Consider the following 15,794-nt stretch of genomic DNA (forward strand, 5'->3'; position numbering starts at 1 on the left):
TTGGTCACCTCAGAACTCACCAACCTAGGTGACATCCTTAATAACTCATATCATTGTATCACAGCTGGATGATCGTCATACTCGATTCCGAGTGACAGAAAAGTAGTAGTAGTAGTAGTAGTAGTATGTGGTGTGTGTGTGTGTGTGTGTGTGTGTGTGTGTGTGTGTGTGTGTGGAGGTCCTCTACACTAATGGCACCTTTCGGCAGGTGACTCCCTAATCTTTCTCTTGTTCACCTTTCCGCCTATTGATTCCTTCGCTCAATGCTGACATTACCAAGATAGTGTGGCGGTGTGACTGTAGTGGTGGTGTATGTGGCGGTATGACTGTAGTGGAGATGCATGTGGTGTGTGTGTAGTGGTGGTATGTGTGTGTGTAGTGGTGGTATGTGTGTGTGTAGTGTTGTGTGTGTGTAGTGTTGTGTGTGTGTAGTGGTGGTGTGTGTGTGTGTGTGTGTGTGTGTGGCGGTTAGGTTAGCTTGGGTTAGGTTAGCTTGGGTTAGGTTAGCTTGGGTTAGGTTAATCTTAAGGTCAAATAAACTGGAAGGATTAATGGTCAGGTGTTCATGTGTATGTTGTCAGTCAATATTTATTAAATGTTTTGTTTCTTTCAGGTTCTGTGGTGGTTGACGGAGAGAGAGGGAGCTGAGGCAAGGTTGAAACAAGGGAGCTGAGGCAAGGTTGAAACAAGGGGAGCTGAGGCAAGGTTGAAACAAGGTGTGCTGAGGCAAGGTTGAAACAAGGGAGCTGAGGCAAGGTTGAAACAAGGGGAGCTGAGGCAAGGTTGAAACAAGGGGAGCTGAGGCAAGGTTGAAACAAGGGAGCTGAGGCAGAAGCCTGAGTGTTGAATAAGATGAGAAGGTAACCAAGGATGGGTCTCTTCAGCAACATCACCGCCTTCCATGGTCAGAGCTACTCCAAGCTGAAGAAGTCGTGTCTCAACAGAGGTGAGGGAGGAGGCTCTTGAACTAACATGCACACTGTTCAAAATATATTATCAGGAGACAAAATATTCTTGATGCTTTATGTGAAAAAATACTGTACGACCTTGATGTTGAAACAATTTATTTAGTCAGAAATATACAGTACAGAGTGGATAATAATGACAGTGTTGGCATGGCTGAACCTGAGCTCTCTTGTAGGCACCTGATATATACTGTACATTTATCTCAAGGAAGTATTATGTAACATTTAGTATCATATGGAATAGAACAATAGCATGGTGGTAATAAGAACATGTTACCACGGTTATCACTTTTTATTTATTTACTTTTTCTTATTTTTTACATTTGAGTTGATATACATTAATCTGATAGGCGAGGAACAATACAGCAGGATAAATGTCTTGACAACATATATATATATAATTATTACAATAGTAATTTCTATCTATCCTCGTGACAAACGGTTTTGGTGGTACAATAAAAGCAGGTATGTAAAGTAGTGTTACAAAATATTAATACTTAGACAATAGATATTTTTTAAGAGATGATTTAAAGGAAGGGAGCGTAGTCTTTGCTGGGGTGGGTGGGGGTAAGTTGTTCCACACCTTCACACTGTGATATTTTATGGAGGTCTGGGACTGAGAGGAGCGCACAGGTAGCATAAGTATGAAACCTAACCTAACCTAACCTAACATAACCTAACTCACCATAGCCTAACCTTAATCCGGCCCAACCTAACTTAGCCTGAATTTAACATAAACGCAACCAAACGTAACTTATGGTAACTCATCCTAACCTAACCTATCCTGACCCATCCTAACCTAACCTATCCTGACCCATCCTAACCTAACCTATCCTGACCCATCCTAACCTAACCTATCCTGACCCATCCTAACCTAACCTATCCTGACCCATCCCAACCCAACCTATCCTGACCCATCCTAACCCAACCCCATCCTAATCTATCCCAACCAACCCCACCCCGAATCCATCCCAACCCAACCCATCCCCAACCCATCCTAACCTAACCTATCCTGACCCATCCTAACCTAACCTATCCTGACCCATCCTAACCTAACCTATCCTGACCCATCCTAACCTAACCTATCCTGACCCATCCTAACCTAACCTATCCTGACCCATCCTAACCTAACCTCTCCTGACCCATCCTAACCTAACCTATCCTGACCCATCCTAACCTAACCTATCCTGACCCATCCTAACCTAGCCTAACATAACGAGCCTATCCCAACTTAACCTAACCTAAGCATTCTCCCCTTCCGTGCAGACATTTTTGGCCATGTGGTAGGGTAGGTCATGTGGTAGGGTAGGTCATGTGGTATGGTAGGTCATGTGGTAGTGTAGGACATGTGGTAGTGTAGGTCATGTGGTAGGGTAGGTCATGTGGTAGGGTAGGTCATGTGGTAGGGTAGGTCATGTGGTAGGGTAGGTCATGTGGTAGGGTAGGTCATGTGGTAGGGTAGGCCATGTGGTAGGGTAGGTTAGGTGTCAAATGTAAATGAATAAATGAATATTGTATTTTTGTCCACAAGGAAAGACGAAAGTTTTAGTCACTTGTTCCCTTATAAATATTGGCCCCTGATAGCTGAGTTCATAAAATAATATGGATGATTTATTTTTACCATAGTGGAAACAGTAAGATGTGGCAGGTGTGAATTGATCTCCGCTTTACCAATAACAATGTTGGTTATAATTTTACTTTTTTTACTTATTAGTGCATAAGAATACCGTTTATTTGAACTGCTATTCTGTTAATATGTTACTTTGGTGTTTATGAAAATATTGCTACATATTTATACATAAGTTTTATCTGTCAACACACACACACACACATACACGTATTATTATTATTATTATAAATTTTTACTTTACTTTTATCCTCTTCACCACTGATCGGCTCGTTAGCCACTTGGGCGATCGGTCACTTATCTGTCACGCTCTGTTGGCAAGTACTAGTCATGTACTGGCTCTCTGTCACGCACTGTTGGCAAGTACTGAGCATGCACCGGCTCCTGAATGTACCTGAATCTGCTCCAGTGTTGGTTAAGTTCTGGTCTTGAAAGAGCTCACACTCGGTGCCGTCACAACACTCTCTGGTAAATTGTTCCAAGAGTTCACAACTCTCCGAAAAAGTTTGCCCTCACAGTTTTCTGGACCTGCAGCTTCTTCAATCTTGAGCTGTGACCCTTGTGGAGCGAGCGTCCGCCAGCTCCAAATAAGGACACTCGACTGAGTAGTGCCCCTTGAGATGTTTATACACCTCAATTAGGTCACCCCTTGCCTGTCTGTAGTATAAGCTAGGCAAGTTCAGATGCTCCAATCTCTCAGGGTAGCTGAGGTGCCGTAGGGCAGGCACCAGTCTGGTGGCCCTCCTTTGAACATTTTCAACCAACTGACAGTCCCTAGCATATCTCGTGGACCAGACGGGGTGACAGTACTCCAGATGGGGAAGCACTTCACTCTTGATGATCGTTCCGAGGGACGGGCCGTCTAGATATCTGAACGACCTTCTTATAAGACCCAATAATTTATTTGTCTGATTTACCTTTTTCTCGCAATGGCCCGAGAACTTCAGCTCATTGTCAACATACACACCTAGGTCCTTCTCACATTCAGTCTCTAATATAGTGCAGTTTCTTCATATGATACGCCTCCTTACCATTGGTACGCCCCAGGTGCATCCTCTTGCACTTCGTGACATTGAATCTCAGCAGCCATTTCTTCGACCATTTTTGGAGCTCACAGAGATCCTTCTGCAGCTCTTTACACTCCGCTTGGTTCTTGATTTCCCGAAATAACTTGGCGTCATCCGCAAACATTTGTATGGAGGAGTGTACAGCGTCAGGCATGTCATTTAAGAAACAAACAAACAACAGCGGGCCCAATACACTGCCCTGTGGTACCCCACTTGTAACAGGTACAGATGACGATTTCGTGCCATTAATCACCACACTCCGCTTGCGGTCATGTAGAAAGTCTTCTATCCACGCTAGGACATTTCCCCGAATTCCGTACCCTTCCAGTTTGATTTTCAGCCTTTTGTGGGCTACACTGCCGAAAGCCTTTGCAAAATATAGGTATATGTTATCAATATTACCACCCCGTTCCAGAATATGGGTCCAGATATCCAATACCTCGAGCAATTGTGTTAAGCAGGAGCGCCCCGGCATAAAACCGTGTTGGCAATCTTTTACAAGGTTGTTTCGTAGTAGATGTTCCATCGCGGATTCTCTGATAATACTCACAAGTACTTTACATATTATGTTGGTCAGGCTCACCGGTCTATAATTGTTCATGGAGTGACGATCGCCCTTCTTGAAGATGGGACTCACATAAGCCACTTTCCATTCACTGGGGACCTTTTGTTCATCCAGACATTTACAACCAAGATCTTCAGGGGCTCGGCTAGCTCGTTGCACAACTCTTAATAGTAGTATTACAGTAGTAGTATTACCATATTATTATCATTATTATTACTGAATACCAACTATTAATTTGTTTTCTCTATTGTGATAAATTTATTTGCCACTCATAGATATAAATGTTAATTACAATACTTTACATTATCAATGTTATAGTTAGCCTTAGAGACTCAAGAATGAAATGAGTAAGAGAGAGAGAGAGAGGTTCAGTAAAATTGTCATACAACTTTACATTGATATAACACGTTTATAAAATATATAGTTATACATGTACAATACACAATAATATAAATGAATAACAGTACCATGAGGAGATATTGTTGATGTATAATTGTTTTCCAGTTTTGTTTATAATATTAATTTTCTTCACAGGAGAGAAGTTCAGTGACCCAAAGTTCCCACCGCATGACTCATCGCTCTTCTTCTCCAAGCAGCCACCTGGTGTTATCACCTGGAAACGACCCCATGTAAGTCTAGGTTTTGATGATGGTGGTACAGTACTGTGTCACAGGTGGTACAGTACTGTGTCACAGGTGGGACAGTACTGTGTCACAGGTGGTACAGTACTGTGTCACAGGTTCATGTTCTTGGCTCAGATGTCAGACCTTATCAAACATGGAAGGTTCTCTCCAAGTACTGTACAGTACTGTACTACAGTTTCCTACTGTTCAAGGGTAGGTGTACAAGGACTATTGTTCAAGGACTATTGTGCAAAGAGTAGTGTACAAGTACTGGTGTACATGGGCTAGTGTACGAAGACTAGTGTACAGTGAAAGAAAAGTCGTGTCGTGAAATTTGGTGAAAACATTTGCCGATGGGCTAAACTTCTGGTGAGCTCTGCCATGTGGTAGGGGGCTCTCATAATGTTTCACGAGTTATGTTTAATCTTCGGACAAAACCACGACACGACTTTTGTCTTTGATTGTACATGGGCTGGTGTACAAGGAAGGAACTGAAGCCTCCACATGAGTCAGGAATCAAACCTGTGATCATGACAACACTTATTGGACCATACTGTACTTTATACATTATCCTCTTCACCACTGATTGGATTGTTAGCCACTTGGGAGGTCAGTTACATCTCTGTTATGCACTATTAGTAAGTACAGGACATGTACAGTACTGACTCTGTTATGCACTGGTGGTAAGTACTGGGCATGTTCTGGTTGGTCAAGTCTGGTCTTAAATGAGCCCACACTCGGTGCCATCACAACACTCTCTGGCAGATAGTTCCAAGAGTTCATAACTCTCACTCCACAAAAGTTTGCCCTCACAATTTTCTGGACTTGTGGCTTCTTCAACCTTGAGCTGTGACCTCTTGTGGGGCGGGCGTCCGCCAGCTCCAAGAATGAACACATGACTGAGTAATGTTCTCTGAGGTGTTTATGGAATTCTATTAGATGCCCCCTTGTCCACCTATAGAATAAGCTGGGCAGTTGCAGGTGTTCTAATCTCTTTGGGTAGCTGAAGTGCCGCAGTGCAGGCACCAGTCTGGTGGCCCTCCTTTGAACATTTTCAACCAACCGACAGTCTCTAGCATATCTCAGGGACCAGACGGGGTGACAGTACTCCAGATGGGGAAGCACTTCACTCTTGAAGATCATTACAAGGGATGAACCATCTAGATATCTGAACGACCTTATAAGACCCAATAGTTTAGTTCATTGGTTCTTAACCTTTTCATCATCATGCCCTCTTTAGTAGTGGGTCCTCATCTCCACGCCCCTCCTTCCTCCAACCAAAAAATTTAAAAAATACTTCTGAAGGACCTTTATTAAAAAGGAGAATTGAGAAAGGTGCGAGCGTTTTTTTAATCATTCTATTATGCGAGGAAATCTGTAGAGTATACTGTAATGAATTCACAAATACACAACACATTTAGTGAGATACTTGGCACTGCTTCTTAGCTACCTCATCCTGAATGCATGTCCACATGCCAGAGAGAGCACATTGCAGGTCCCTTCAACATTCAGCTTGTTTCTGTATTTGGTCTTGACAGTGATGAGCGTGGAAAATGAAGCCTCACAAAGGTACGTGGATCCGACCATAGTCAGACTCTGAACAGCTGACGTGAGATCAGGGGGTAAACAGGAAGGTACTTGACACAGAAGGTCTCTTGATCCAGATTTTCGAAGTCGTCCTCAGCTGAAGAGTTAAAACTTCAGTTCAAGAAACTCTTCATGGACTTCATCCAAAACATCAGCTACGTCACAGTAGAATGGGTTCCTGATGAATTTCCAGGACCTTGCACTTTTCATCTGTATCCAGAAAGTAGCAGATGAATTCTGATTTCAACTCGGTCAGATGAGCGACTACTTTTTTTAATTCGGAATCGAGCTGACTCTGTAGGAGAGCGGAATATAAGTTTGCAAAACAGGTTGTGTTTCTATCCTCAATTTGATATTTCCAGAGGTCGAGTTTGGCCATGAAGGCTTGAATGGTGTTGTACTGCATTATGATGTTGATGTTCTTCCCTTGCTGTGTTAGGTTGATAGCATTCAGTGCTTCAAAGGTGTAGACTCGGTGTTATGAGAGTCTCTCCGATGTTGTGGCTCTTCTTGTCTTTTGCTATCAACAGAGCAATCTTGTAGTAAGCCTCAACAATCTTTGAAGTCTTTTGCCAAAAAGCTCCACTGCCATCCATCTTAGCTCGCTTCAAGGACTACTTTCTTGCCTCAAAGAATGGCTTAGGCTTGTCGGCCAGTTCAGGATGGGTTGTTGTCAGGTGGCGTTCCAAGCGTGTGGGCCACATGCCGTCATTGCTCAGAGTCTTGTGGCATACCACACACTGGGGGACCTCTGTGTCACCCTTTTGGAGGGGCACGAATCTAAACTAATTTATTCGTCAAGATACAGTAGACCCTTGCCATTCGCAAGGGATGAGTTCCAAGAAATGGCATGTATTGGCAAAACTGCGAATAGCCACTTATACTACCTTAGTGCACTAATATACAGGTATATCTATACTGTACTGTGTATGAGAAACTTAAATCACAATACTGTACATACATTCATATGTGGAAGTTTGGAGCTTGAAGTGTACTGTACATAGGGAGACATCTGGTTACTGAAGCACAGGGGGAACAACAGGCTCACTGTTGGAAGAGGGTGATGCAGTGGTGGGTGGCAGGGAGAGGCGGGTGGTTGAGTGGCGCGTGGCCGGGAGGCGGGTGGTAAGGTGGCGGGTAGCTGGGAGGAGGCGGGTGACTGGCGGAGGATGAGGGTGAAGCGGTAGCAGTAGTGGCCAGTTCTTTCTTGAAAAACCTCTTGATTGGTAGTTGTTTCCTCTTGGCTTTGAGGTCTTTAAACATTTCCTGGTAGGGAAACAATACTTGGTTGATTCCTTGGACCATCTTAAGGCTGAGTTCCATGAAAGGGTTTGTTGAGTGGTAAAGCAAGCCAGGCTTGATCATGTGGCCAGCTGTACTGCCACAGAAGATGAGCATCACCCTGTTCTTGGCTGCCTTGAGCCCAGAGGCATGCCTCTCCTGCTTGTTTATGTATGATCTACCAGGCATTTTCTTCCAATATAGACCAGATTCATCAGCATTAAACACTTACTCTGTGGGAAATGCACCTGCGGTTGTATGGTCAGCTGATGCGGCCTCCCCAGTCACTGGCACTAAAAGTTGGTTCAGTCACTACACCAGCCCCTTCACCACCTGACCATAAAGACTTTTAGTTTTCTCATGAATCAAGTTGCTGTTGATCAGAACAGTTTTGTGGTGCTGGTCCTCAACCCAAATGTTCAGTGCTTCTTCTGTTTTTACTATGTTCTTGTCATGAACAACCTGCACCACTTTAGCACTCGCTTGAACAGAATCAGAATTGCTGGTTCATTCTTCCTCATGTACCTCACTGTGGACTCGTTCACACCAAACAACTGACCAGCCGTGGCAGCACTCATCCCCTCCTTTAACTTGTCTAATAATTCAACTTTTTTGTCAGGGTCATCACTGACTTTTGCCTTTTATGTTTCACTCCACCAGCATCACTAGCACTGGCACTAGGCAGTTTTTTAGGGGCACTTACCTTTAATGTGGTCAGCTTAATGCACATGGGGCCTCAATAATTTTTTAATTAAACATGTAGACTACATTAATTGGATGAAGCAGAGGAGGAGACAGGGCTGGGTGGGTCATCACTGTCGCTTTCTTCAGACAGGTTAACATACAGGGGAAACTTGCTGGTTGAAGGTATTGGATCATTTTTAGGGTTTGATGTTCCAGCTTGGCCACCGTACCCTCTTCGTTAGTTATGATGAGGTCCAGCAGTTTGGGTGTTTGTCCGCCAGCAACCCTCACAACACTGTGGCAGACCTTAGCATGAACCAGAAGTTGTTACAAATATCAATGATTTTTAACTCTGTAGTGAATACCAGATGTACTGATGATTACTTGTTCAAATTCTTCATTTCTTTATTTATGTCACAATTATCATCATTCTCAATCAATTCCGCTAACATTACAGATTATAAGTATTATTAATGTAGAGTACAACTATAGTTTCTTATGTTTTTTATATGTAGTTATTTTATGTCTTGTATGTCATATTACAGGAGCTTGTTGATAAGCCTCGTTTGTTTGTTGAGGGAGTGAACGCAAATGATGTCACCCAGGGCCAGCTTGGCAACTGTTGGTTTGTTGCAGCCTGTGCCACCCTCACTGGTGTCAAGGAACTGTGGCATAGGGTAAGACTCCATATTTCTTCTTATTTAATTAATCTTTTTATTTTACTGTATTTTATGTGTTTCTTGTATATTTTAATCTTACATTATTATATATATAAAATACTTTACTCCTCCTGCCTCCCCTGTAACACTCTACACCACACCTGTAACACACTCTACACCACACCTGTAACACACTCTTGGGACCCAAATCCAGGTCGTAAGTCCGACATAGATAAAAAAAAAAAAAAAAATTTAAAAAAAAAATAAATCTACAATGAAATACAGTACAGTAAAAGTAATAAATAATGAAGAATGGATACAGTGTGACTGAACACTTACCTTTAATGTAGTCAGCTGAATGCACACGGGGCCCCCATAATTTTCTGTTAACAGGTATACAGTGTACATGGAGAATATATTAATTGGATGAAGCAGAGGAGGAGACAGGGCTGGGTGGGTCATCAATGTCGCTTTCTTCAGACAAGTTTATGTACTGTGGAAACTTGCTGGTTGAAGGTATTGGATCATCTTGAGGGAGTGAAGAGGCAGCACTGGTGGGGCGTGAGGAGACAGCACTGAGGGACTTCTTAAAATTGATGTCCAATTTAGACTGCACAGTTTGTTTTTTCTTTTCATTATAAATTTCTCTGTCCAACATCTTCATTATCAATTTCTAACTCCAGCTGTTTACCTAACTCCACTATCTTGTTACTAATATCCGAACTAACTTCATTTTCATTAAATCCTTTGAAACTGTTCACATATCTTTTCAGGATTTTCTTCCATATTCCATTCATGCAATGTTTTGTAACCTGATCCCATGCTGCACTAATGTTCTTTATACATGACAAAATGTTGTACTCCTTCCAAAACTTTCTGAGCGTTTTCTCACCTTCAGTAGCAGCAACAGCCTGAGCGATGGTCGTGCTTAAATAATACGCTTTAAAGGCAGCAATAGCACCTTGATCCATGGGTTGGGTGATAGAGGTAGTGTTAGGTGGAATGTAGACTACCTTAACATCAGGGTGCATGTCGTCCAGGTGTGGTGGGTGTCCCGGAGCATTATCCAAAATCAGCAAAATCTTGAATGGAATCCGTTGTTGCAGACAATACTCCTTGGCTCGTGGAATGAAACAAGTCATGAACCAATCCTCAAACAGTGCTAAGGCCATACAAGCTTTCTTATTACTGCGATAAAACACTGGCAGTGTGTGCTTGCTGACATGTTTAAAAGCCCTGGGGTTCTCTGAATGATAGATCATGAAGGGCTTTAGCTTGAAACCAGCAACATTCCCCCCCAACAGAAGTGTAATTCTGTCCTTGAATGCCTTGAATCCGGGCATTTTTTTTGCCTCTTTGTGGATGTATGTCCGGTCAGGCATGCGTTTCCACAATAATCCAGTCTCATCCACATTGAATATTTGCTCTGGCAAATAATTCCCTTTCACAATCACATCATCTAACTCCTCCTTAAAAGCTTCGGCAGCACCAACATCGGCACTAGCTGCCTCTCCACTCACCTTAACATTGTGTAGACTGTAGCGTTTTTAAATCTATCAAACCACCCATGACTTCCTGTAAAGGTTTGATCACATTCATCTCCTGCCTGCTCCTTCAGGCTTTGGAACAGACTTCTTGCTTTAGCCTGTATGGTTAGAAGGCTTAAGGGTACACGCTTCTGTATCTGGTCTTCTATCCATATCACCAATAATTTTTCCATATCGTGAATAGGACCTTGTCTTTTCTTTGAAATTATAGTTCCCTTTATTGGTGTTGTTCCTTTCACTACATCACGAATACGTTCCTTGTCCTTCAGAATAGTGGATATGGTCGAGTGTAAGAAACCTAAGTCACGTAAGATTGTTGCTACAGTCTTTCCATTCCCATGCTGAATTATTATCTTCATTTTCATCTCAAAAGTAATTGCCCATCTCCTTTTCTTTGAAGCATCACCAGCACTCTCACTTTTACGCTTTCCAGTCATTATAAAGTCAATTATATACAATAATAACGAAAGTTCACAGCGCGATCAGTATATAGGATACGATAGCCAAACACCAACTAAGCACTCTACTGAGTGAGTGCACCCACGAAGTGACCAAAGCCCGCCCGCCACGTTCTCGCCAGGGACGAAAAGTTCGATTATAAATGCGCGTCATTTGAAAAATATTTTTGTCACGACTGCGGGGTCGTATGTCGACGGTCGTGAAGTCAGAGCAGGTAGGTGAATACCGATGGACGTAAGTCAAGCAGTCAATGAAGAACTTATATAACATTAACATGGCTGAGCCAGTTGAGCTCTCTTTTAGGCTACAGAATATACTGTGCATTATCTCAAGGAAGTGTTATGTAACATTTTAGTATCATCTGGAATAGAACAATAGCATGGTGGTAATAAGAACATGTTATCACGATTTATCACTTCAATATTTAATATTAATTTTTATTTATTTATTATTGTTATTTTTTTTTTATAAAGTACCTATACTGTATACATAAATTAGAGTGGAATTTAAAAACATAAGTATAATGGGGGAGCAGTACAACCTGGGTTGTGCAGTAATAAGGTTGAACAAGAGGACAGAGCTTTGAGGATTATGTCTAGTTGGCAATTATGTGTATTGCAATGGTAATTCCTTATTTATTTACATGATATTTTCCGATAAAACGGATTTGGTGGTACAATAAAAGCAGGTACTGTAAATATAGTAAGTGTTACAAGAAATATTAATACTTCGACAATAGATATTTTTTTAGAGATGATTTAAAGGAAGGGAGCGTAGTCTTTGCTCAGATGGGTGGGGGTAAGTTGTTCCATACCTTCACACCTTCACACTATGATATTTTATGGACGTCTGGGACTGAGAGGAGCGCATGGGGGGTGGTCTTAGTAGCTCTGGGTGCCTTAAGTTGTATCTCTGATTATTCCGGAACTGGAAGTAATTATTGTCAAGCAAGTGATTGATAGATTTGTAAACAAAGAGGGTACAGCAGTAAGTGTTAATATCTTCGAATTTTAAAAATTTCAATATAGCAAATTTTTCGTTTGTGTGATCTGTTTTTTTCAGGTAGGTCATTGTCCTTACAACTCTCTTTTGTGTAGTAACCAGAGATTGTGTTTTTGGAGAGCCAGAGGCCCCCCATAGTGTGTGACAGTGTATCAGGTGTTGGTAAACAAGATCATGATAGATTTCTTTCATTGCTGTGAGAGTGAGTGACTGTCGAGTGTGATACATGATACCGCACTGTTTATTGACTTTACTGTGAATGGCTTGTATGTGGTTTCTCCAGTTAAGTTTCTCATCAACAATAACTCTGAGGAATTTAGTATTTTGTTCGCGTTTGAGGACTGTATTACCAAGGTACAGGGGGTCCAAGTCTGGGGGTAAGTTTTTCCTTCTGTGAAAGATCGTGTAGTGGGTTTTCTCAAGGTTTAAGGTCAGTTTATTACGTATTACCCAGGTCCCGATTTTAGTTAATTCAGTGTTCATAGTTCTCATCAAGGAATGGAGGTCTGAGTTGCTGGCATAGAGATTACTATCGTCTGCAAATAAGTTGTATTTTATGAGTGAGCTGGCGTGGACTATGTCGTTTATGTACAACAAAAACAGTACTGGACCGAGAATGGAACCTTGGGGGACTCCATACAAAATTGGCGAGGAGTCAGATTGGTGGTTATTATAGCAGACATACTGCATCCTGTTGGACAGATATGAGGTAAACCAATTGTGGGACAGGCCCCTAACGCCGTAATGTTCAAGCTTTGAAAGGAGGATGGTATGGTCGACAGTATCGAAGGCTTTAGAGAGGTCCAAGAATATACAGACTGTGAACTGACTGTCATCAAAGGAATTTAAGATGTCATTAGTAAAGGATAGCAGAGCACTCTCAGTCGACCTTCTAGCTCTAAATCCAAACTGGGAGTCTGTAAAGATGTTATTGGCATTGCAGAAGGAATTTAGTTTACTACATGCTAGCTTCTCCAGTATCTTACTCAAGGCTGGGAGGACTGATATGGGGCGGTAATTCTTGAAGAGACCTTTGTCCCCAGATTTTTTTTATATGCTGGGTGAACTTTAGCAATTTTCAGTTTATCCAGAAAGACACCACTAGTGAAGGAGGAGTTACAAATGTGTAGGAGAACAGGTAGTAATAAGTGGGCTACTTTCTTAATGATGCTCATTGGTATATTGTCTTCGCCTGCTGCTGCATCTTTGGACATTTTTATGATGGCCAGTAATTCATCTGCTGTGACAGGAGATAAGAACAGCTCATTTTGCTGTCTGTTTTGCAGGTAGGCTCTAAATTCCCCATGGTGATCTGGGATGCTCTCTGCAAGATTTTTGCCAACATTAATAAAATATTCATTGAAGTGGTTGGCAATGAGGGAGGGTTCCGTTATAACTGAATCGTTTATCATAAAAGCTGAGTGGGGGGCCGAAGGCTGAGTGTTCCTGTTCTGAATAGAATTTATGACATTCCAGGTTTTCTTACTGTCGCCTGATGCTGACTGGAGCTTATTTGTATAATAGTTACGTCTGGCATTTCTAACTGCTTGAGTTACTCTATTTCTGATACTTCGGTAAGCATCACCGAAAGTTATGGGTCTTTTTGCAAATTTCCTTTGGAGTTTGTGTTTTTCCTTTATCATTATCTTAATTTCGCTTGTGATATAGGGTTTGGAAATGGATACAGTTTTCACTGACTTAGTCTTGAGCGGGAAGCATTTATCAAAGCAAGCATTGAAGATGCTAGAGAAGTTACAGCTGTTCACGTTAGGGTTGTTGGAGGCATAGACAAGATCCCAGTTAGCATTCATTAGGTTGTTTTCAAAAAGGAGCATGTTGTCGGCGCAGTAGTCTCTGTATTGAATTGAGACTCTACTAGACCTTTCAGGTCTTGTGGCTGTTTTATACATGGCAAAAACTGGGAAGTGATCTGAGATATTGTTATAAATAATTCCACTTGCTAGGTTGTTAGGAGTGTTGCTAGTCCAGATATGATCTATCACAGTGGCAGAGGTGGCAGTTACTCTAGTGGGTTTGGTTATAGTGTTGAAGAAGAGTTTAGAATGACAGGTAGCAAGAAGGTCTAATACTGAGGTGTCGGTTTCTGATTTTAATAGATCAAGGTTGAAATCTCCTGTAATGTAGCAATGTTTCCTCTCTGAACTTATGATAGTGATAAACAACAAAAATTTATCAAGAAAGTTCCTTACATTAGTGTGGGGTCTTCTGTAGATTACTCCTACTAGGATATTTCGTGTGTCGTTACGTAATTCAATGAAAACACTCTCCATGTACTCCTCCTGAACCTTTAAATAATCTCTTACAGAAGTGTTATACTTGATATCAACATATAGGGCGACACCACCACTGTGTCGTGACGTGTTGACGCAGTGTCTATAATAATTAGGAATGTTATACAAATGTTCAATATCGTTAGTGAGTTTGGTCTCACAGAACCCAAGTACATCAAATTTGTGGGCAATAGAAGATAAACACTGATCTAAAACGGTATCTAGATGAAGGGGAATACTGCTGATGTTATGGCTAATGAGGAGAAGGAATGAGGTAGAAGAAGACTAGAACTAAACTGTGGAGAGTCAGGAAGGTAAGAGGTACAGTTGGGGTTGGTGTAACCCAGTGAGTTTTGTAGAAAGGCATCAGGATCAACATGAGGGAGTATTGTGTCGACACCATGGGTAAAGGGGGTGTAACACATACGGTCTAGCACATCTAAGGGAACAACACCAGCATCATCAGTGTAGGAATATTGGTACTGATTAAGGAACAGTAAAAACTCAGGGTCACTGAGGTGTAAAAATGGAAGATCAAAGAAAGTTATAATAGTGGGGGGTAACGTACTCACAAGTGCTGCAACCAACAGAATTAAGATGACTGTTGAGGGAGGTTTCCAGATTGTGTGGGAGGTGCGCCTGTCACTTGGTTTTGAGGGTTACTGGTTTCAATCACAGAGGGTGGGCGTGTAGTACCCGAGTAGGCTGACAGGGGGGAAAAACTCCTCAGGTGATAGTGGCAGTGGCTGGTTCCCCCTCCGTGGGGAGGGGGTTCTCGAAGGGCTAGGGGGGAGTTGGTACAGCGGGTGGGTGAGTGGGCGTGTGTCCACTTGCCCGATCCCTCACAACAAGGGTTTTATGATTGAACGTCACGTTTCCTGGCTCCTTTAAACTGGTCCATTTGCTGTTGGCGGGCTTTAGTGGTACCTGGGCAGAGGTCCTCGTTGACAAAGATAGTGGTGTCTTTTAGCTTACTGCGTTGATAAAACACTTTGTCAAATGAAGTTCTCTGTAGACTTCAGTAGTGTTCGAAGTTATTACGTTGTGTAATATCTGGAAACATAAAAGCAAAACACTATCTTGGTTGTGGTGTAGGACCTGTGCTCAGGGGGGTATGTGACCAGCTCTACCAGCGTCCCACACACCGCAGGCCTGTAAGTCTCGGCTAAAAGGTGTGGGAGCCAATCGTCATTCAACTACTTTGATAACTCGGTGTTATTTGTTATTATTAATTGTTATAATACAATGATAATCTATTACTGTATTAATTTATTTATGATAAGTAATTTACCACCATTAAAGTGCTTGACAAGAAATCAGTAGTTAGCGCATCACAACCTGGTGAAACGTCACCTACGACCATCAGACTACAGTAATTATTTACCAAAGTTATAATCCAACACCACTATTTATATTTTTATACACTTGAATTATGGC

At 42.0% G+C, this 15,794-nt stretch overlaps 1 protein-coding gene across 7 annotated transcripts in view; it reads left to right on the forward strand.

Moving 5' to 3' along the window:
• The first annotated feature begins 593 nt into the window (after nt 1-593).
• LOC121864723 (calpain-5-like) overlaps nt 594-15,794 on the forward strand; it is a 62,636-nt gene continuing 47,435 nt past the window's right edge. For 3 of the 7 annotated variants that reach the window (XM_042363880.1, XM_042363881.1, XM_042363879.1), the window contains exons 1-3: nt 598-946; nt 4,759-4,853; nt 8,945-9,076. In XM_042363880.1, coding sequence (XP_042219814.1) covers nt 871-946; nt 4,759-4,853; nt 8,945-9,076 — 303 coding nt within the window. In that variant the 5' untranslated portion in view covers nt 598-870. Of the gene's footprint in view, nt 947-4,758; nt 4,854-8,944; nt 9,077-15,794 lie in introns of all 7 variants that reach the window. The other 4 variants (XM_042363877.1, XM_042363878.1, XM_042363883.1 and 1 more) reach the window with 3 other exon arrangements.

The sequence above is a fragment of the Homarus americanus genome, unplaced genomic scaffold (assembly GCF_018991925.1).
Source record: "Homarus americanus isolate GMGI-L3 unplaced genomic scaffold, GMGI_Hamer_2.0 scaffold55395, whole genome shotgun sequence".
Classification (NCBI taxonomy): Eukaryota; Metazoa; Arthropoda; class Malacostraca; order Decapoda; family Nephropidae; genus Homarus; species Homarus americanus.